The 23693-nt window shown below is 37.0% G+C and overlaps 2 protein-coding genes, 1 long non-coding RNA gene and 1 pseudogene across 3 annotated transcripts; 1 reads left to right on the top strand and 3 right to left on the bottom strand.

Annotated features, from left to right (window-relative positions):
* Positions 1–4394: 4394 nt before the first annotated feature.
* Positions 4395–5412, bottom strand: LOC113327002 (probable peroxygenase 4). Its single transcript, XM_026574651.1, has one exon. The coding sequence runs from the start codon at positions 5282–5284 to the stop codon at positions 4718–4720; it is 567 nt and encodes a 188-aa protein (XP_026430436.1). The 5' UTR covers positions 5285–5412; the 3' UTR covers positions 4395–4717.
* Positions 5413–8575: 3163 nt separating this feature from the next.
* LOC113326796 lies at positions 8576–10293 on the bottom strand. Its single transcript, XR_003348544.1, has 2 exons — positions 9527–10293; positions 8576–9252 (listed from the first exon to the last, which is right to left on the bottom strand). It is a non-coding gene; the product is annotated as an uncharacterized LOC113326796 (long non-coding RNA).
* A 6288-nt stretch (positions 10294–16581) lies between these two features.
* LOC113326523 lies at positions 16582–17880 on the bottom strand. Its single transcript, XM_026574236.1, has one exon. The coding sequence runs from the start codon at positions 17878–17880 to the stop codon at positions 16582–16584; it is 1299 nt and encodes a 432-aa protein (XP_026430021.1).
* Positions 17881–20986: 3106 nt separating this feature from the next.
* On the top strand, positions 20987–23561 carry LOC113326599 (annotated as a pseudogene).
* The last annotated feature ends 132 nt before the right edge of the window (positions 23562–23693 follow it).

Raw genomic sequence — 23693 nt, forward strand, 5'->3', positions numbered from 1 at the left:
ATGGATTAAGAGGGGGCGATGTTTGTACCCTAATATTGTACACCAAAAATGGGCTAACTTAGGCCTAAAAGGCTTCTTCTTTTAGCTAGGCTCATTGGGCTTAGTATGATCCTCTTATTAGAAAAGTATGGATAGCTAGGTCTCACAAGCACTATACATAGAAGCCTATGTAAAAATATCCAAGTCAAGACAAAGAGGTGCCAGTTGACTATAGCGGCGCCAGCATTGGCGTCACGTCAGCACCGACGCCACGTCATCACTGGTGCCACGTCAGCACTTGTGCCACATTAGAAAATCGGAGTATCAACATAATGCCACGTCAGTACGATGATGACACATCAACAACATGAACACTACGTCAACAAGCAATACAGTCAGCAGGTGACATGGTGGAACATTCAGCATATTCTGTCGTACGGTCAACATATTCCATTAAAGTTAGAAACACCGTTAAAATATACCGACAGCGTTAGCATACACCGTTAACTGCTAACGACGTCTGTTTATCTTAACACCTTTAACAATCCAGCCAATCTGGACCGTTCACTATAACGACATCAGCACCACCGTTAACTGCGTCAGCGTTGCGTCATCATGACGACATCATCGTCTTCTCCATTTCAGTCAACTTCTCCAGCGTGTTCATCATTTCCGGCGACAGTAGCAGGTCGCCGGCGGCCATGCCCGGTGGCTTTTCCCGACACCGTCAGTTCCGTCCGCCATTCCCGGCCGGGAACAGTCGGTTATGATTCGATGCTTCGCGGCATACCACTTTAGCATACTTCTCGGATATTTCCATCCCACATGTTACAACTGGAGGATGTTTACGCCCGGACGAGTTGAGCTGGCTCATCGAGTCACAACAGAGTTGAGTCGATTGACTCATTGATTTTCATCCCATCCTCATTTGGCTTGATGATGTTTCTGCCCCGCTATGTGGGCTTGGCCTATAACACTTATTTTTGGGCCTTGGTTATATATATGATTCATTACCTTGTTAATTCCATAACCCTAGTGGAAGTTTCTGGAAATATCTGGAAGGATTGTTGGCCAAGTCACATTACGAATATTCTGGAATGTTCCAAGAGGCTTGGAGGGCAAGTTATGCTTATTTCGAAATTAGGGTTAAACCGTAAGAGCAACCACAGTGGACGATCAAACCTATAACTATGGTCCAGAGACGAGACACAGCGGGACGGAGTAAAGACTAAAAGCTGGACCAAAACCAAATTCCAGGCTATATTTGGGCTGGGACCAAGACCAAAACTATATATAGTCGAGCGAATGTATAATGTACGTTTGTCACCGGGCCTGTATATAAACTACGCTTCACATGAAGCGCATGTATAGTCATCGTCCCACGAAGAGGCGTGTATATAAACTACACCTCAATGGAGTGGTGCTGAAATGTACGCCCGAACATGCCAGACGTTCATATAGTTAACGCGCCAGTGAGACAAACATTATATGTACGCCTCAGTCAGGCGTTCATAAAATTAACGTCCCAATCCGGCGTGCATAAAGTTCACGCCTGAGGTTGAGCGAACCTTATAACTCCGCCCCAGCAACCACTCTGATATCACAAGTTTAAAAGCTTGGTCGATCTTATATGGCAAGTCAAGTAGGATCATCAGTTCATGGGAGATTGTTGCAGTCATGTGAGAAGCGAAATTGATGGCTTGGGTTTGATATGGATTGAGGCAAGTTTCAAGCCATGAAATCAACAAAAACATAACTTATTGTCGTTCAATGATGAAATTGTTTCCAAATTCAAGTTGACAAAGACAGAATTTTAATCGAAGTTGTAAACAGAGTTTGGGTTTGAATTTGTTATGGAATTGGGGAAAAGTCTGCTTTGAGGACAAAATAGAGATGAAGAAGACCTATGCGCCGTTGAAAATTAGTCATTGATGGGCAAGATTTGGGAAGTTCAGTTTGCACTGGGTTTGAATTTCATGGAGAAAAATCTGATGAATAGATGTGTCAAATTCGGGTTTTTCATGGAAGGGATTGATCTGTATAGTTTCCAAGATGCAGCAAGCACCCAACCTCATTAATTTGCGAGACGTATGTTAAGTGCTCGACAAAATTCCTGAACCACCATTTGTCCACCTCTGCAACTTGTTTCTCTTCATAAAATTCCTTTGCACAAAAATTAAAAAAGGCTATGCTGAAGGGAAATAAATGTACGCCGGGTTTCAGGCGTTTATATGGTCATTCGCCCCATCGAGCGTGGGTAATACCTCCGTCCCTTATCCCGGCATAAACTATATGTACGCCCCACATCAGACGTATCTTTAATCAACGCCCCGCAACCCGCGTAATCTATACGTACGCCTCAGTGGGACGAACTTTATAACTTCGTTCCACAGCAAACTAACACTATACAACCGCTCCACTAAATATACTCGGCTACCGTAGCGTGACGCTACGGACTAAACTCAAATTTGATCGTTTTTTTTTTGGTCTTTGATCTTTGGTTATACTCGCACCACTACAGTTGCTCTAATATGCAACATATAAATAGATGGGTTTACAACCCTAAAAGGTACACAATCTTTTCTACACAAACTCCTGTGAAAAACTCTAGTTAACTTAAGCATTGGAGGGTCTTTTGCAGGTACCCCAAACACTGTTCATGTGGAGAAAAAGGTAGTAGTTCGATTAATATCAAAATCATCATCGGATTCGTGTTGGAGGTAAAAATATTTTACTATCCAAACAATAATCTTTTCATTTTCAATTTTTTTTTCTTTTATTGAAGGAATGCTAACACGTTTCGCTTGTTCAGTAGACTCATCTTACTTAGTATCTAAATCTTTGGGTGCAAAATACAATCACAGCACTTGAGTGTTTTCACTTGGCAATTAGCATCTTAATTGCGTACAAAATGGATATGTTAATTTACTGATAGAGGCAATTTAGTTTAGTTGTGCGCAAGCATATAGTTTTCGTATATGCAGAGTGCTCACACGCAGTTTTCCATTAACGTATCTGGCTTTCCACTCATATACTCCTGATGCTAAACATTACAAGTAGGAGTATTTAAATAGGAAAATAGATAAGTACTATATAAATGAGGACACAAATATGCGCGGCGGAGCCAGTGTATAATATTGGTGTGCAACTCCAACTGGCTCCCAAGTTGCGCCCCTGAAGAGATGTTGCACCCACATGGAATGATTTTTGGCTTCACCTTACACGACTAAGATAGCACTAGCAAGTACTTCTTGATATTGAAAATGGCAATAGCAGAATGAACAAAGCAGGTCTTCGAGTTTCCCTGTCGCTAGTTTATATATATGTGAGAATATCTGAACTGATAAAAAATTCATGCAATTAGCCAATTAAATTGCTAATTTCCAGGGTACCAAAGAGTATTCTGATCTAATGACATACGTTAGGTCACATTCAAACCAAATACGAGTCGTTCTTCTTGTCCGAGCAATCCTGAAAGCATAAATAACTGCCCAAAATTCCGCAATAACTGAATTATCAACATCAACTGATTCGGTCAGACATCCAACTTCTAGGCAATTGTTACTTCGAATTATAACTCCATAACCAGCAAGACCCGGATTTCCCTAGGAACACCCGTCTATATTAGTTTTCAACCAACCATAAAGAGGTGGCTGTCAATTAACCTCTAATATTTAAATGGGCAAGTAAATAAGTGCTATAAATGAGGCTACAAGTATATGCCTACACACAACTAAGATAGGGCAGCACTAGCAAGTACTTCTTGATATTGAAAATGGCAATAGCAGAAAGAAGGTCTTCGTGTTTCTCTATTCCGGCTTTGTACGGATCTTTGGAAAAACTTCAGTGATTTAAAGAAGTTCGTTCTTCAATGCTATGATGAAGAAGATGTTAGATAAATGGCTGATTTTGTTTTCTTGCTCTGTGGTACTCAAACTTTTTGTTATTAATCTGTATTTTTTTTTTTTGGTACATGTAGAGATGCCATCAGTGGTAGCCATTTCATGTGGCGTTGGGAAAACTTACGTGGTAACAAATACGACTACCGATTATACCGGACAGTGCAAGTATTGTCCAAAGGAAATCGAAACAAAATGCAAGTTGCAGGGAAGACAAGTGTCTACCATAGAGTGTAACTGGTGGGATTCAGCCGGAGCATCCAGGGTAGTATGCGAGGGATGTTGTGGACGGATGGTTCTAAATCCATCGCCACCATAACGCGTGAATGTCAAGCAGGAGATATAGATCAGTCTTTTCCAGCAACAGCTACCCCTCCGTATAATTGTGGCCGTTGTCAAGATGGGTGTAAAAGTAAATGTGAGTTCTTAGGTACTGCAGTTGCAAGGGAGATGTGCTCTTTCATGCGTTATGACGGTGAAGAAATTTATGTGTGTACTTGTTGTTGCAGAAATACATAATAAAAACATTCGTATAATGCATATCATTGAGGCCCTAACGGCCTAATACAATATCATTTTGAATTATGATTAAGGGAGCAAAGTTGCTAACACTTGCTCATTTGCTCTCAAAGTTAAGAAAGAAAAACACACACTTAACGTTAATAAAACAAGGATACAATAATAATACCCATCTGAGATGCAAATTTTTTTTTCTTTTCTTTTCCAATTCTAAGATAAAATATACCGTCGCACTAGACAACTATGAGAGTCTGACAACATGACACACCACTTTAAACCATCATGCTTGCACTATGGAACATATTATGCTATTTTCTTAATCAATTACGCTTTTTCTCGCAAGCTCTCTCCTGCTCCATCTGCTCAAAAAGGTCACCAGTGTAACATGCTCGAATGGTTTCTTTCTGCAATAATCCATTCTTGTCCTTGCAAACGTAAAAGAAGATTTTCCATTCTACCCAGCTTCCAATCCATCCATGGTAGTCTTTAGGAACTCGGTTGGCTTTCAGCATACCTGATAACTCATCGGCTGTTAAAGCGTTTGCATTAGCATGTGAATGCTTGTGAAACATCTCTTCAAACTTTGCAGGGTCGAAATTCCCTTCAGCATCGTAAACACCACAATCGCTGGTATGCTTACAATTGGCAATATTTTGTACCTCAATCGGGAAAAGAAGATTAGGAGATTTACCTGGACGAGTTTTTCTACTGAGACCCATATTGATTAGAACAGCAGCAAGAGTTGATAGTCCTATACCTAATCCAATTGCACGACACCCTTGAAATGTTTCCCATGGATATATTACACCATCTTTGTTTCTATCGAAGAACGCTACATGCTTCTGAAGAGCACTCAGATTACTGGAAGTAGCAGAAAAACCAGACATGTTGGAGGAATCAAAGAACTAAGAAAATAACGGATGGCGCCCTGGTAAGTATTTGTATCATTTTAAGATTCAGTATCAGGGTTTATATGGGCAAATTGCACAGCTGATGTACCCCATACATTCAATATTTGAATTCGAATAGGCAATAAAAAAAGAGCAATAAATAAATGTTCATAAAGAGAAAAAAGTTGAGAAAATAAAAAAATAAGTTTGGAACCGTAAATAAGTCAGTGTATAAGTTAATAAACAGGTCGATGTCCCTTCTTCTTTTCCAAAGACACCACCAATATCCACCATTGTCAGCCAACTTTATTCGACTTTCGTATATAATACTTTGATACTAAGAAAAACGAGGATCGGATTGCAGATTAGATTAGGTGAAAACAAATGAAGTGGTTGTGAGTTCTCAAACAATATAATTAGCGACTTTTTTTTTTGTAGTGGCATTTTCCTTTTTAACTTGATTCCTTCCTACTCACATACCTGAGTGACATATATTTTTGTGTTTAGGTAGAAATCGAGGCGAAATGTAGCAGTTCGTTTTATCTTGAGCTTAATAAGATGATATTTCTGTGACCAGACACACATATGCACATTTTGAGGCGTAGATATTTATGAACTCACTTGTGCGTTTGGATAGTGTTTTGAACTTTGGTTCGTTTGTTTGCTAGATTTAGTATTTCGATAGTTCATTTGTTTGTTATATATCCTTTTTAGATGGAAAAAAAGGAAAGCTTATAAATAAAGGAGGACCAAGGTTGCAAACCCCAAAACAGAACACCCAAGACAAACAAAAAGCAAAGAAAGACCCCCAACCTAAGGCAGAACAAAGAGCCAAGACCTCGAGGAGAAAAAGGGAGAATGTAGCTTAGTAATGTCTAATGCTTCACATGAGTCGGTACGGTCCGATTTTCTGTTGGAATCGGTCCTTGTACTTGCTGTTGACCGGTACCTCATTTTAAGGACCAGTACCTGTATCTGAATTTGTACATATATTTGTAAGACCGGTCCGGTACCGGGTTTTTACCTGAACCTTCTCACACAACTCCATTAAATCATCAGGGAAACAAATTCTGATCAAAATTCTCAATAAACCAAAAGAGCAGATACAAACCTTAATTTTTTTCATCATCCAATTCCAAGAGCACTCAAAATCAAAGATGTCAAAATTGAGATTTAAAAAAATGCATAATGAACAAAACTAAATTTGAGATTCATCAAAGTAAACAAAGATTCTCCATTAATTGTAAGATTAGATCCATTCATTCATCACTACCAAGACCGAAATTACAAACTGAAGCACCATTAAAGCAACCCCAAATCTGTGCATCAGCAATAATCATCTCTTTCAAGTCTTCTAATCCTCAACTGAATCTTATCAAATCGAACCGCTAATTCTTCATCAATTTAAACCCATTCTTAAGCAGACTCTTAACATTCCTTTGTTATCTTCAATTTCATCGATTTTCCATTAACAACAACTTCCTTCAAAACCATAACTTTCAATTCCAAAAACCCTAAACCAATACAACTGAGATTCAAACATGCAAGTACACAAATACTTCAGAGAAAAAGAATAATAAGAATAGTAGATTACTAGAGACGGTGAAGAAGAAGTGAACATAGATCTCAATTCGACCCTAAGAAGAAGAAGAGACGAGACTCGGCTGCTGTCAAGAGAAAAAAAAAAAAGGAAGAAGAAGAATGATGAGTGAATTCTGCTCGATAGATAATATTAGTCTTAGAACCTACTATGGACGGCTATGATTAAATTCTAATAAAAAGATCAACGACTCATATTAACCGGTTTATTTGATCATGTACAAGCCAGTACCACTCCAAGACCCTGTAGCGCCCCCAAAGCTAGCAGCTGACTAATCCAAGAGATTAACTAAATACAGAGGCACTAAGAATCCAAATCATATACTTAAGCATTCAATGAGAAATCTTCTACAGAACTTAACCCAAAAACCAGCCCCACTCTGATATATATATATATATATATATAAAGCTTCTCTCAAATGATACATATTCAATATTGATTTGATTTACAAATAATATACACACAAAATAAACATAGCGGAAGCAATCTAAATAACGTAATCAACTCTTCGAGGATTTCGCTACGCAACTCTGATCTGTCTCTGAAACTGAAAGTGGGAATGGGTGAGCACATCATCCCTAAAAGGGGTGCCTAACAAGAATAACACTTAACTTTCAAGTAATCAAATGCAAGAGTTGGAAAACAAAACATGTTTTCCCAAACATTAAAAAGCGACCAAGTCACTGAGATAAACAAACACGTATATGGACAAACTCCTTCTTCAAACAATGTATAATATGGCGTCAACCAGTTACACACCTAATAGCTATTGATGTCACCCCTGTTGACCAATAATAAGCATAAAAGCAGAATTTGTGTAGATATATATGTGAAGGAGCGTATCCTATATACCACACGTGGAAATTCTCATTTCCCATAACAATTCATATTTACAACAAAACATTACAAGCCCTTTCTAAACCATGAAAAGATTAACATAATCAACAAAATTATCGTAATGCAATTCAAACAAAGCATGGAATGCATAACTAGACAATGCATGAATTTGATAAACATAAATCTTTGTAAAACAAAACATCAATGGTTACAAGAAAGTCAAATGTATTCCCACCTCTTTTGATGATCAGCTACGCCTACCTCGAGATCCACGATCCACTGGTTTGTCCTTTGAATCGATCATTGTTAATATAAACTAATTGTGAATCACACAAGAAGTCTAAGAATCTAGCCAAAAAACTCACACAAGAATCATACAAGTTTTTCTAATGATTCTAGTCTCATTTAAGGTTCTACATCTTTTATTTATCTATATTTAGCATAGATAAGGTTTACTAACTGAAATGGGTTGGTTCTATTATCCAATGGTTAAGTCTTATGAGTGTCTACAACTTTGTAGAAAAAGCCAAAGGATAATTCAGACCACAAAAGGTCCAAAACATCTAACTAAAGAAACTGGCCCTAAGCCCAAGGTCACTAGACAAACCCATTAACTAAAGTCCAGTCCATCTGAGTCAACTAACGGTCAAATTGACGGTAATAGGTCAACTAACAGTCAATGTCTAAGTCAACAGTCTACTGGTCTGGTCACTGAGTCAAACTGATTCAACTCAGGTTAACAAGGTCAACTCGACTCAGTCAGATTAACTGAGTCATCTAAGCAAGACGAGTCAGACTGAATAAATTCAGTCAGACAAATCAAAGGTTCTTACCCAACTACCATTCTAACATCAGCTCAAATACAATCTATTTCATTTCAGTTTATATCTCTAAATTGATTTACAAAGACAATACATCACCTACAAGAGCAGAAGCAAGCCTTCATATAGACTGCTATCAAGCCATAACTACAACAACAACACTTCCTTGCAACTCACAACCAACTACAGAACCACCACCTACCCCACTATCTCAGCACCAACAGTAATATTACTACCTTCAACAACTAAATACAATCTGATACTTCATTATCACCCATAATTTGTATCATCTAATCATATACTAAAACCTTGTAACTCAATCATAAGACTAAGCTACAATCATAACACCATCTGCATTTACTAACTTCAATTCAGACAATACCTTCATCATTTCATACATTGCCTGCACTTTCCACAATCTCTACCACCATTTTTGTTTCCATTTCCATCTCACTAACACCAGCATCCCAAGGCTTCAATAACCGCAACTCCAGCTAGCCCTGCACTTGTGAATACAACACTAACAGTCTCATTTCTAAAGCCCTGTTACTTATAAAACACCATCACCAGCAAATCCAACTGTGCAAACAACACCACCATCCCTAGATACCACTTCAACACCAAGCACATTCTTTTCTCATCTATTTCTGCACCACCAGTTCAATACCGCCAACAAAACTACAATAACCTGCCACAGTCCAACATATCTGCAACCCCAACAACAGTAACTCAATCAGTGCCCCTGCGACACTTATACAATTCAATTTACAATTCTTATAGAACCTGCAACACAACACCACATCTCATTCCACATAGTTCACCTTCCTCGCCTATAAATCATGTCAACCATAACCCTTAACTACATCTATATCTCCATCACATCCCCATCACAACTAACTAAACTTTGAGTTCATTAATAATCACACAACTTCAAAATAGAAACCAAATAACTTTATTAGATTCAGTAAGACGAACAATTACCTCAGATTAATTCTCCACAGGTAACTGAGGTCGAATTCTTCCTTCCATTGCCTCAATTGAACAGTCATCCCAAACTACAAACACCCAATAATCTTCATCACCCTCACTGGTTCAAAAGAACCCTAAAACTTCCCAATTCCTTTATCTAGATAATCTGAGTTATACACTTCGATTCACCTCCCAAATCACCACACCCAGCCTTCAATTTCTTCTTGTCTAACTCCAACTTGAATCTTCATTCAATAATCAGAACCCCGTTCTTAACTTGGGGAGGAACATGAAACCCTAAATATCTGATTCTAGCACCAACATAACCTCAGAACGTTAATTAAACATCACCCATGTGTTCTTCATCTAGCCATAGCTATAAATCTTTCTAAATCTTCGAAATAATAATCAAATCCTCAAACCCTCATTCTTGATTCTTCTCTGAAGTTTGAGAACCAAATCTAATTTATCTTCTTTGCTTCCAATACATAGAACCCCCTTTAATCACTTAATTCCATCCTCTATTGTTTAAATCCTCAATCGATTCCCAAATCTCAGAAACCCTAACTTTATGTTTTCTCTACAAATCATCATCTCTCCTTCTTCTCACGATCAACCAACAAGAAAACCACAAACATCAGTCACCACCTCGAGTTTCTATTAAGATTAGCGGCTTCACAACCTCATAATCCTCTCACAGAAGAACCAGAGACGAAGAACAGAGAAAAGAGAGAGAAATAAGAAAGAAGAAGAAAGAGAAAGAAGATAAGAGAATGGGTTTCTCTTCGACACGTCTTGGTGATAAGTCCAGCTACCCATCATAAAGGCATCCAACCAAAAGATAAGGGAAGACCTTCGGTGCTTATAGAAGATAACCCGGCCGCCTTGATAAGTCTGAGTGTGAAATGACCATTTTACCCTCCACATAGCTCAGATGATTTCTTCTTCGTCTAGTATCTTAATGACACGTTCGAGTAGTCTATTTCGCACAACTTTCGAGATCTAACGATACTAGTTTCATATATGAATCGTTGTTAGATTAATTTCTATTAATTAACGTTCGTGTTACACTAATCGAGTAATTAACGGCTAAGACGTTTCTTGACTAGTCTAATAGCGTTGACGAGCTTGAGGGTTCTTACAAAACCGTTTCTTGTACCTATTCCTATCTCGGTTCTCAAATTTAATACTGGTCCCTGTACCGCCTATACCGGTTCCGATCCGTTTTTTCCGATTCCAGTCCGGTACATGTATTCTTGACCGGTTCTTGTGCAGCCTTAGTAATGTCAAAAACGTATATTTGGTTTTCTCCTGGTTCACGGTATCAAGATACGGACACAGCCAAACTGTTCTCCCTTCGATACTTGGGAGGGAAGGGGATTAATTATATTGCTTTAATAATCAAAAACACAAGTACAGAAAGAAATAGCAACACGTTTATATAGAATTATAGTGAACGAGAAACAAGGTATACTTTGGGGGAAAGAAGGTTATTTATCTGTAAGGCCGGTTCCTATGGGTGTGGCAAATGAAGATTTGTCAGTTTTGCACCCACTATGGAGCTGGCAAACAAGTAAACTTGCCACTTAGCCAGGCCAGATCAAGTTTCCACCGAACGGTCGAGACTCGACCGTTCGGTGTAGAAAAAATTAGTAGGTCTAGTTTACACCGCCAGCGATCTAGACTCGACTGCTTGTATCATCTCATCTAACGGTCATCATTTCATCATCCTATAAATATAATATCAACTTTCATTTCAACTCACACCATTTCTTCAATCTCCATTCTTTCACTCCAAAAATTCAACATGTCAGTTCGAGTTCGAGCTCGCAGCATATCTGAAGATGAATCCACTTGCAGGCATTATATTTTTGTTGGATATGGTCAATGATGGACAACATCAACAATAAGAGTCTGTATGGAGTAGCATATTTCAGTGATTTCAAGAAGAAATATTGAACCTCAATAATCGAAATGCAAATGGATTATGTTATCGCTTCGGAATAATCAGCAAGAATGTGAAGTTGTTTGTTGCTGCACTTACTGAAAGCTATCGAAACCGACAAAATGGCCAAAACGCATTTGATGTGGAGCAAATGTGTCGGCTCGAATGGCGCAACTGAGTGGGAAAAGATCTTCAATTCGATGGTTGTTATCTTATCCTGAGGGTGTTGCCCAAATATGATGCATCTTTCATTTCTACGATGCATCTTTCATTTGTATCAAATTTTAATTTTAAGATATTATTAATATAAAACTAGTGCATCTTTCATTAAAAGTTTAGAATTTTAATTTACATATCAGTGTCTCTTTCATTCATCTAGATAATGACATAACTTACAATAAAGACTTTAAAAGTAAAAATTTGGGACAATGTTCTTCATTTTGTTTATCTTCTTCATTTCACCAAACTTCCAATCAATGCGCTCATGAATGGAGTTTCATTTGTTTATCTTCTTTTTTTCCTCAAATTTTCTTTCCCTTTAACTTTTCTTTGTCTTTTCTTAGTTGGAGGTTTGATTTGCTTAATATCCAAAACTTGTAGACTTATTTGGATTTTACCTATTTCTTTATAACCTTCACATATCTTACTAACGGCGGTTTCAAGCACCACTCCGGAAAAATCAAGTAGGGTAGCCAAGTCAAGTTGGGATTCAAATTTTGCCATTTTGAAAGATAAGATAGAAATTTTTTATGTAAAAAATTTGGTGTCATTTTTGTGTGTGAATGTCACATTTTTATAACGGTGAAGAAAGAGTCATTGGAGGTTTGAAATCAACCGAAAAGTTGAGACTCGACCGCTTAACATTTTTACCTCAGTAGCGCGGCCAGTTGGAGTTAGCCACCCCCATGGAAACGGGCCTAATAATCAAATACACAAGTAAAGAAAGAAATGGCAACAAGTTTATGAGAAATTTTTTGATGGGGCGTTTTTTAAAGGGGGCATGGGAGACAAATGATATGTTGACATGTGTCAAACATATTAATGAATTTTGTTTCCAAAAATATAAAAGAAGTGTATTTTTGGAGAGAATATTTGTTTTCTTAATTGGTGTTGGTATTTTTGGAAACAGAATTCATTAATATGTTTGACACATGTCAACATGTCATTTGTCCCCCATGCCCCCTTCAAAAAACGCCCCATCAAAAATTTAAATAGAACGGGAAACAAGGTATTTTTCTTAACATCTGCATTATCCCGTTTACTAGGTAGGATTTAAAGGCTTCTTACAAGTGCTAGGTGTCAGAGCGATTTCTTAGAAACCCCAGAACAGATTTTCGTTTTTCTAGAAGAGAAATCGGGTCAATTGTCCAAATATTTTTAAATTATGGTTCTAATGGACGAGTAAAAATTAGTATGGGTGAAATGGACAACAAAAAAATAGCAAAAATGAATCTGGATTCATGCTGACTTAAACTTAAGAAATAGCGAAGGTGAAACTGGATGCATCCTGATGTAAATTAAAAATAAGAAAAAGTATTTGAAAATGGGTAGGATGAAACTGTGTACATCCTGACTGTTTTTACATTCTCATCCATTTAAACAATATCAATTTTTACATATCTTTTTCATCCAGAAATTGTCGTTATTGAGTTAATTGACCAATTTTGTGTTTCTAGAATAGGGTAGGATAGGTTTACTTGAGAAGTAACAAAATAAATTTGGAAGTATCTGCTATCATGATTTTCTGTCAAAATTGTTTTTGAGAATGTCAGCTTGAAAACTTACTATCTTCTGATCTTGAACATGAAATGGAATTTGAATTTTGGAAAGTGATTGGAAAATCAGGAGATCCACTTTTTAAAAATAAGATTTCCATATTTTAAATGTGAGAGACGCTCCCGGACCACCATTAGATCTCTCACAAAATTTTGGATGAAAATCCAGAATTAGCACGAGAGATTACTTTTTTTTTTGTGATCTCATTCATTGCATGAATAACGGAAAAGAAAAATGAAGCAATAGTAGAGAAAGCATTTTGACTTTGAATGTTCTAAAATGTTTTGTTCATTTTTAATTTAATAAAATTAAATTGAAACTCCTTTTTTTGAATTTTAAATGTTTTTATATTGTTTAAGGAATGGAGGGATACAGAGACAAGCAGAGTCGGTAGACTCCACTTGATTTTAAACGTTGGCTATTTTATGCATAATAATTTTAAAAAGTACATGTTTCCTGAGGGCAAATATGTATGATAGAACTGAAATTTGACTCCTAGTGGGTTCTAAATTGTAAGAACCGGTACAAGATAAATAAAAAGACATCAATTGTATGACCTAAATATTAATAAATAAAACAAACTATATAAACACCATGTTTAGTTTAATTAAAATGTTTCATAATTTGATAAATATCTGACTTCGTCCCCGATTGTCTGAGTTTTAGGCTGAAAAATGGTTAATAGAATGGAGGATGTCAGGATGCAAATATTGTTTCTTCCAATGTCTTGATCGGATATGTGAAATGTAGAGCCATTCAACTAGCTCGAAATTCGTTCGGTCACACGTTTTATTTAATTTTTAGCATCACCCAATAAATTAAATAATAGAAAGTTACAAACATAATTTTTAAACATTTCACATCGACTATCGTCCCAACGTGTTTGGATTATATTCTAAGCAGGATTTTTTTTGGTTAAATTTGAGTGCACTTACATAGTATATTTGTGGTTGTTTAATTGAATACTCCCTCCGTCCCATTCCTAAGTGACCTATTTGATTTTTAATTTTGTCCCACTGTTAACTGACCTATTGTAAATAAATGGGACAAATTTCCAAAAATAACCTTCTCACAAAATCTCACGCATTTTTCCACGCGTCTCTCTCTCTCTCGGTCTCCATTTCTCGTTACTCTCACTCTCCATTTCATCGGTTGTATCTCCACCACCACCATCACCATGAAACAAAATCTTTTTTCTACCACGATGACCGCCATCACCTTTCTCATCTTCATCTTCTCATCTTCAGTTTTATTTGAATCTGATAAAAAGATTACTCAACCTATTCTGTGTGGGTTTCTGATTTTATGAATAGATCTTCCAAAGATTGAAGCTGAATCTGATATATCTGCAGTTTTGGTGAAGGTTTGAAGAGATACTATGACCAAAACAGCAAACTAGTGACCTAAATCGATTACAAGCTCAAAGGAATGATCTTAACTCCAAAGGTGCGTTTTTTACGATCTTGGGTTTTTGTTTTTTTTTTTCCCTTTTTGTTTGGTGGTCTGATGATTTTTCGAACCTTTATTTGATTCGAAAAGGGTCGATATAATCGAAGTTTAAAAAGAAGAAGAAAAGAGAAAACTATCTGGATTACGAATCTGGATACAATAAAAATCGAAGATTATGCAGAGAAAGATGGAGAAGAAATGGTTTAACAGAGTGATGGAAAAGAAAGGTGAAAAAGGGTATTTGGATTTGCTAATAGATGCAGCAGCATGGTGACTCAGATTCATCTTGATGAGGTAACATTTTTGACATCCAATGTTGTTTCTAACTAGTTGCATCTGTGTGTCTTTATTCTGTAAATACAATTTGTATTTTCTCTTTTATGAAATACTCTCTCCGAAGAAAAACTTGTACTGTATTTTCTCTTCAATGACTAGGAAGAAAATCTCCACCATGAAACCTCTTCCCTAATTGAGGTGAAGCTAAATTTTCTTCTGCTCTTTTTCTGAATTTATTTCATCTTCTGTCAGTTGATATCAGATCTGAATAGTCTTGTCGGTTTTACTTCACAGAGGTTGTTGCTGTTGCTGCTTGAAAGAAATCCATGATATAGCAAACCCTATCTCTGGATTAGTGATTGGGTGACTACCCTTTTGGATAATTATTTGGCTCATCCGTCTCGTCATCTTCAATCTCAGAAATGTAATTTTTTAGGGTAAATTTAAGCTCTTGATTTTTTTGTAATAGTTTTGATTTAAGTATTGTTTTTCCTGAATTGGTTTCTGGTTTACTTCAACTGATTCCTAATTGAAGCTCTTGATTTTTAAGTTTATAAATCCTCTGTATTCACTAATGATTTTAATTGGGTTTTCATTTGTTTCCTGATTGAAGCTCTTGATTCTTAAGTTTGTAGATTGTCCGTATCCACTAATGGTTTTAATTGGGTTTTTATTTTTTGATCTATAGATACAGAGAAGGCTTATTTGAAGCAACTTCAAGTTTTCTCAATGGTGAGAAGAACTAAAATCTTTTACTCTGTATTTTGGTTATGTTTGTCTTTGATACTTATTTGTATTCTTACTGATTCCATGACTTGTCTTAATGTAGCTCTAAAGTTACTGGAAAGGGAAGAAACCAATACTACCAGAATGTTGGTTTGGTATATACTGTAAATATAATTTGTGTGTTTATATGGGATTGTGAGTTGAACATGCTACTCTATGTGTGTATTTATACTGTAAATACAATTTGTGTACTCTAACTAGTTGCATCTGTGTGTTGGTTAAGTAATGCTGGCACTAAAGTTGTTCATCCGCTTCGTGGCTTAAACCCAGTTGCTGAAAATATTGCTCAAAAGAGGGACAACACTTTTGTCAGGATTTCTGCACCTTCTGAATTGGAGGAATGTGATGAAAGGAGTCTTGATTAATGCATTTACGGTTCGTGCACTATGTGATACTTTCTCTCCCGCGTGTGGAGCAGGTAATAAACCCGTTAGCACCCTCCCTAGTAGCAATCGCCTGTATATGGCATTTGGCATTACGAAGTGTTTTTTTTTTTCGCATTTAAGTTTGTTTGATAGGGCAAGGAAATTTCAGGGTACCATGAGAAGGCTACATATGTTACAGATGCCGGGTTCCTGGTATGTCCAAAAATCTGAATAATACAGTATGCACGTTTGTTTTTCTTTTCTGTTTTGATAATTCCACATGAAAAATTTGACTGAACCATTCTACTCCAAGTCTCCAACACAATGTATGCTAGCAGCTGGAAGGCTTGTTGCAGAAACTACATAATGATATTGTTTCCATGTATTTCGCCAGCAATACTCTCATCCTTGCAGAAATGTCTTAAACATGAAAGGTAATTAGTTGTATCCTTCACCAAATTCTTATCCACTTAGATTTGAGTAGGAAGTTCACCAATGCGTGCAAGTTTCTTTTTCCCTATATGCTGCAATTTATAATTGTTTCCTCCACGAAGCTTTAGAACCTCTACCATGCATAGTTGCAACGAGAGGAATACGTCATTCAGAGTTTGTGCCGATAATTCATTAAATGTTTTATCCACAGCCGATAAAAGTTCGCCAACAGTAGTGGGCGCCTCTTTGTGCTGTAATGATTGTATATACCTGAAAAACCCAAGATCGAGAACGTTCATGTCGGGACTTTGTGAAGGTTGAAATCTCAATCTAATATCAAAACCTTCTTTTGCCGCTTCTTTTAAAAATTCTTCATCATCCACTTTAACATGTGGTTTTGCATTATCTTGTTGGATGTATATAGTTTCCCCATTGTAGTTTGGCCACTTTTCCCGAATGGCTGGTAACAATTTGTTAATCAAACAAGCTCTTGTAATGTCTTTGTTCACAGATTCAATTGGTTTATATTCAAGTGTTCCAGCCGGACGATTCTTGCTCGTTCGTTTTGCTGCCTCCTTTGTTACAAAAGGAAATATACCTATCTTTCCATTAAAAACTTCATTTCCGAACTCATCAAATCTAGGACGAGCTACTGCTGCCAAAAACATTACCTTTTTAATGAATCTTTTACTTTGGCATGTACGATATGGTTCGGTTTCTTCCGGATGAAGGTAGTAATTCTCTGTTGCTTTTGTCATAAAAAACCACTTCTCATCTGTGTGTATAACATCATACATGGGCTTGGTCATCATATTATCCTTGTAAGGGATAAGCTCAAGCATTCCCAAACAGAATTCTAACCGTGCTTTCTTCGTGTCCACTGTGAAGGCTGGTTTTATTGCGTTCGTGTGTTTTTTAATCGCTCCTTTCTTGACGTATCTATGGACAGTTGACTTGGGCATGTTCAAAGATTCGGCAATGGATCTTATGGTGGTGCGTCTTCGCAATGGTATTTCCATTATCTTGCTGAAATCAACCTTCTTGGGTTTAGGACGAACTCTGGTTGGTTTTCGTGAAGACACGTCAAAAGGTAATTTCTTTGCTTCACAATCTTTTCCTCGTTTCCATATACGTTTTACTGTAGATTCTGATGTTGAAAATAGTTGCGCTTCCATTGGGACTGAGCGTTTTTGCGGTCGTCCCTTCTTACTCTCCTTCAATAAGAAATGGAAAATATCTAGACGTTGTTCATTTGTGAGATTCTTTTTATTTCTGGTTGGAACATCTGATTCTCCTACATGTGTGATTGTTTCTGGAAAATAAGGGTTTAAATCCATCTCCTACATCTCTTCGTTGTTCATACTGAACTCCATCTCCTCCAGCTCTTCGTTGTTCATCAGGTACTCCTCCATTTCTTCGTTGTTTGTGATGAAATCAATCTCATCCATCTCCTCGTTGTTCATCATGTACTCCTCCAGTTCTTCGTTGTTCGTAATGAACTCTATTTCCTCCAGCTCCTTGATTATCACCATCACCTTAATTAATTCAAAAGGTATTGCCAATTAGTTCAGTTAGAGGTCATTAGTTTATGAATGCAACCTTGGACAAGTAGTCTGATGTTTGATCATAGAAATCTTTGATGTAAAATAAGGGTGTAGTTGGTCTAAACCTTTAGGATTATCTCTCGAAAACTTCGGAAGCTGCTTACAGTTGAAGATTAAACGATAATGTAGTTGATTTAAACCTTTAGGATTATCTCTCAAAGTAACCACAATAAATATCTGAGCAATCACACATGGCAGTTGCTTTTAGTCTAAAATTCACAACAATTGGCTTGGCTCCATGGTTACAATGTAATCAATGTACTGTAGTCTGTAATCGATTGTCATAATAGTTCTAATACACTTGCAGTTTCTATAACTATTGGATAAGATGATTTCAAAATGAGGTAAAGATTTAGAGATTTACCTTAGAAGTTCTGTTTATTTTGAATCTCAAATTGATTTCCTGCTGTACAGTACTCCTGCTTTGAGAATTTGATTTGATATTTTTCAGATTTGAAATTTACTCCAGGTGGAGATTTGATGAACTTTTCTTGTTGATTTTTCAGATGGAGTACATGCATACATATGAATCACCTGAAGTTTATGAGTGAAGAGAGATCTCAGATTGAATCTCCTGAGTGAAGAGAGATCTCAATTTGATTTTGGAACCTTGTTTTTGAAAGTTCAGTATACTTTTGATTTTCTAAAAACTAAATTGATCAAAGTGATTTTTAGAATTTTTCAAACTCAAACGAATGAGAACGAAAACCCGACCAAACGGATATGGTGGGTTTCTGTTTTCTGTACGAAATTTGATGTTGTGATTGAAAAGTTGGAGATTGGAGGGAAGGGATATTAGAATATTTTTTAAGGATAAATATGTAAAATACAATTGGAAATCTCTCTCTCCTATTTGCCTTAAAAATTGTGCAAATTTCAAATAGGTCACTTAGGAGTGGGATGGAGGGAGTATTAGATACATAATTGAAGTAACTATAGGCTTTTTACTTGAAAGCCACCAATATTCATGCATACTTAAATCTCCACTAATAGTTCTAAGTTGATTAGAGAGATTATATAGGAAGAAACTTTCAAAATATTATTCATCCATCCATAAAAGGTGGTTGAATGAGAAGGGAATAAGGTAATGCAATCAATATAATGTTTTTAAACATAAATGGCCTATATAAATCATCATCACTAAATAGCCCATCCAAAAGTACACCAATCTAAAACTAACAACACAAAGATCTAGAGAATTTGTGAATGTTAAAAATTGGGCATCCATTGTGTGTGTGCATGCCCAAAGTCCATCTTGGATGGTTATATAAAGTCATGTGCTTGACTTTGTCAAAAGAAAAATTCTTCTCCAACTAACCAAGCCATGGTGAAACATGTGTATTGTTTCTTGCCACCAAGTGTTTGCATGATGCTAACAAGTGTTTGATCACTTATTGTTGAGGATAATAGTCCCACACTGTTAATGTCCCATTAATAAACTTAAAATATAATATGGAAGGGTCACTCCACTCATTGCCAATTGCTTGTGAGTTGGATGACCGTATTCTAATATGTTATCACAGCCAAGCCCTGTATGAGACATGAGACCCAGTAAGACCCAAGAAGGCAGGGAAACCATACAGCGGTACATATAAGGTGTGGAGCTACTCCACTTATTGCCAATTGGTTGTGAGTTGGATGCCCGTATTCTAATATGTTATCACAGTCAAGCCCTGTATGAGACGTGAGACCCAGTTTGACTCAAGAAGGCAGGGAAACCATACAACGGTCCATATAAGGCGTGGAGCTACTCCACTTATTGCCAATTGGTTTTGAGTTGGAAGCCCGCAGAATTTAATTTGGTATCAGAGCTAGGCTCGTGTGTGAGTAGGCAAACGGTCACCACACAACGTAGGTCCACGTGTTAGACCCAACGAGGCTACACGTGAGGGGGCGTGTTGAGGATAATAGTCCCACACTGCTAATGTCCCCTTAATAAACTTCAAATATAATATGGAAGGGCCACTCCACTCATTCCCAATTGGTTGTGAGTTGCCCGTATTCTAATATGTTATCACAGCTAAGCCATGTATGAGACGTGAGACTCAGTAAGACCCAAGAAGGAAGAGAAACCATACAACGGTCCATATAAGGTGTGGAGCTACTCCACTTATTTTCAATTGGTTGTGAGTTGGATGCCCGTATTCTAATATGTTATCACATCCAACTCTTGTATGAGATGTGAGACCAAGTAAGACCCAAGAAGGCAGGACAACCATACAGCGGTCCATATAAGGTGTGGAGCTACTCCACTTATTTCCAATTGGTTTTGAGTTGGATTCCCGTAGACTTTAATTCTTACTCCATGTGTTTAATCCATGCTAAAAAAGTGTTAGAACTTGCTCCAAGTGTTTGATTCTTCCTTGACACTTGCCAAGGGAGGATACTTGAAGTTTAAGTATAAATAGGCTTATAGTTTCATTTGTAGAAACATAAGAAGTAGAAGAAAACACTACAACTCAATAGTATTGAGTTTAGCAAGAGATAAATCAAGTACGGAGATTAATCTAGAGAGTTCTAAGTGAGCATCCAAGTTAGTGAGAAAGTCTTCTAGTATTCAAACATTAGTTGTGAAGAATCACCCAAATCCCTTAGTGTCTTTTGGAGAAGAAGTTGAAGTTCTATAGGGTATTTAGTTTGTGGAAATATAGTTTGTGCTCATTTTTGTGGCACCTACTCACCGCCGACTTTGAAGGTTCAAGAACGTGAAACGCAAGTGATCCACCGATCCTAATTCATCCGTATTTGGAGCTATTACAAGGTATGAATTAATAACCCGTTTCCGCATTTGATTTGTTCAACTAACATATATATCAGTTATATATGACTAACAGTGAAGATGGAGGAGGATATGGGAATAAACCATAGAATGATTGATGTGAATGGAATCAAAATGCACATAGCAGAGAAAGGGGGAATGTCCAACGGTATTACTGGTTCATGGGTTTTCATCACTTTGGTACTCATGGAGACACCAAATTCTCTCTTTAGCTGCTTCTGGTTACCGAGATATAGCTCCTGATTTACGCGGTTACTCGGATACTGATGCACCCACTTCTCCACAATCTTATACATGTTTTCACATAGTTGGTGATCTTGTTTCTCACATTAACACGCTTGGTCAAGAAAAGGTTTGGATGATTTCTTGAAAATTTCAAAGTTATGATGGGAGAAAAAATATGATGATTTTTTCTTGTTGTTGCCAGAGCCGGGGGCAGTTAAAGCCTATTTTTGTTATCTTGCACCCCTAAAAATATTTTGCTTCCCCTTAGTAGAGTTTTATGTTGCACGGACACGTCTAGAAAGATGCAGTAACCGTGTCGGACACACGATTGGACACGACACGTGATGGACACGCCACATCACGTGTCGTGTAAATATCGATATTGGACATTTTGCGGACACTATTAGGATACTTTCGGACACACCATAAATGACTAATTTTGGTACAAAAAATAAAAATAAACTAAATGCGAAACTAATTTAGTCATCTTTTAGTCAAATCCAAACATTATTTATGAAAAACTTGATCAAAATACTTATTAATTTTATTTTATTAATAATCAAGTATATTGAAAATAACTATAATTGTCATCTTGAGTATATTGTTGTAGAATCTCATTTTAAAAATGTGTGTAATACATTTAACGTGTCCTCGTAACCAATTTTTTTAAGATTTGACGTGTCCCTGTAATCGTGTCCCATGTCCGTGTCTGTGCAACATAGGTAGAGTTTCTGACTCGGCCCCTGGTTGTTGCAGGTGTTTGTTGCAGGACATGATTGGGGTGCCATTATTAGCTGGTACCTTTGCTTGTTTAGGCCAGAAAAGGTAAGGCTTTAGTGAACCTAAGTGTTGCCTTTACTCCCCGAAGATCTACCATGAAACCACTTGACGCCTTAAAAGCTATCTACGGCAATGAATACTATATAATCCGTTTTCAGGTTTGATTCCTTAGGCCTTGAAATTCATGTGCATGTTTTTGTAAGGAGGCAGATTTGAAAGAATTCAAGAAAAATAACTATAATCTGACTGATCAAAGGAATAGATAGTCAATATATATGTTCCGAATTTCCATGCTCTAGTTTATTCTCTTGTTTCACTTATTTTAATTCCTTTATGTACATTAGGAGCCTGGAGAAATGGAAGCCGAATTCGCCGGTGTTGGTACTGAAAAAGTTCTCAGGAATTTTCTAACCCGTCATAGTCCAGCTCCACTAATGATACCTAAAGATGAGGGGTTCCCAACCGATGTTTCATCTACCTTGCCTTCATGGTTATCGGAAGAAGACATTCAGTACTACACTACTAAATACGAAAAGTCAGGCTTCACCAGAGGATTCAACTATTATAGAAATTATATATAATGCGTATGTACAAACAAATTATAGCAGGTGTCATTGTAGTACAGTGGTAAAGTTACTGGGTGATGATACCATTGATCTAAATTCGAAACTCGCCAGTATAAAAAAAATTCTTCACCGATCAAAAAGAAAAAAGAAAAAAAAACAGATTTTAGCACATACTTGATGGTGAACCCTACCAGTACATGTATGTGAATCTAACAGGGGGTTAGTCCACGAGTGAGTTGGAGGGAGTTTAATGTATTTTGAATCTTGGGGATTTTGAGGGAGTGTAAGAAAGTATTGAGAGTTTGAGAGAGTTTGGTGTGTTGAGTGTAGGGAGTTTGAGAGACTCTCCCAAAATCTCTACTTTTTTGAGAGATTTGGAGTGAGGCAAAAATACACTATAAACTCCCTAGAACTCCCCAGAACTCCCAAAAAAAAACAAACTCCATATCATTCTAATTTTTACCACTAACAGGGAGTTTAAGAGTTTCTTTCAAACTCCCCCACTACTAACGGGGTTTTCTAGGGAGTTGGGAAGACTCTTCTAAACTCTCCCACGACTAACGGGGATTTTAAGAGACTCCCTCGAACTCCCTCACGATTAACGGGAAAAAACACAACTACACCCAACTCCCCCAACTCCTTTGAGGACTAACACCCTGTAAATCTAGATGTGTGGTTGAGATTGGAGGGAGGTGAATAGGGAGGTGAGAAAGAGGGAGTCAAATAGCATCTCCCATATTCAACCTTTATCTTTGCTTTATTTTAAACTAATATTTATTTCTTTGCCGGCAGAAACTGGGAGTTGACTGCACCATGGACAGGGGAACAAATAAAGGTACCAGTTAAGTTTATGGTAGGAGACCAGGATTTAAGTTATCATATTCCAGGATTTAAGTTATCATATTCCAGGTATGAAGGAGTATATACAAAGTGGTTTAATGAAGAAAGATATACCATTTCTGTAAGAAAGTAGTCATACTTGAAGGAGTCGGTCACTTCATTATGGAAGAAAAGGCATATGAAATCAGCTGCCACATATTATCGATTTCATAAAGAAATTCTGAGAAGTCAGCAGTTTTCATTTGGTTGAATAGGGTTCTTTGGTACTAGGATAACTTCGTCCCCGTGTGATCCAATAAAGGGATTTTTTTTTTTTTTTGAAAAGGAAAGGTTATAATTTTATTAATAAAAAGGAA

The sequence above is a fragment of the Papaver somniferum genome, unplaced genomic scaffold (assembly GCF_003573695.1).
Source record: "Papaver somniferum cultivar HN1 unplaced genomic scaffold, ASM357369v1 unplaced-scaffold_10, whole genome shotgun sequence".
In the NCBI taxonomy this organism is placed as follows: Eukaryota; Viridiplantae; Streptophyta; class Magnoliopsida; order Ranunculales; family Papaveraceae; genus Papaver; species Papaver somniferum.

Excerpts from the sequence above, each read along its gene's own strand:
- LOC113326523 (XM_026574236.1), bottom strand. The coding sequence starts at position 17,880 with ATGGATTTAAACCCTTATTTTCCAGAAACAATCACACATGTAGGAGAA.
- LOC113327002 (XM_026574651.1), bottom strand. The coding sequence starts at position 5,284 with ATGTCTGGTTTTTCTGCTACTTCCAGTAATCTGAGTGCTCTTCAGAAG.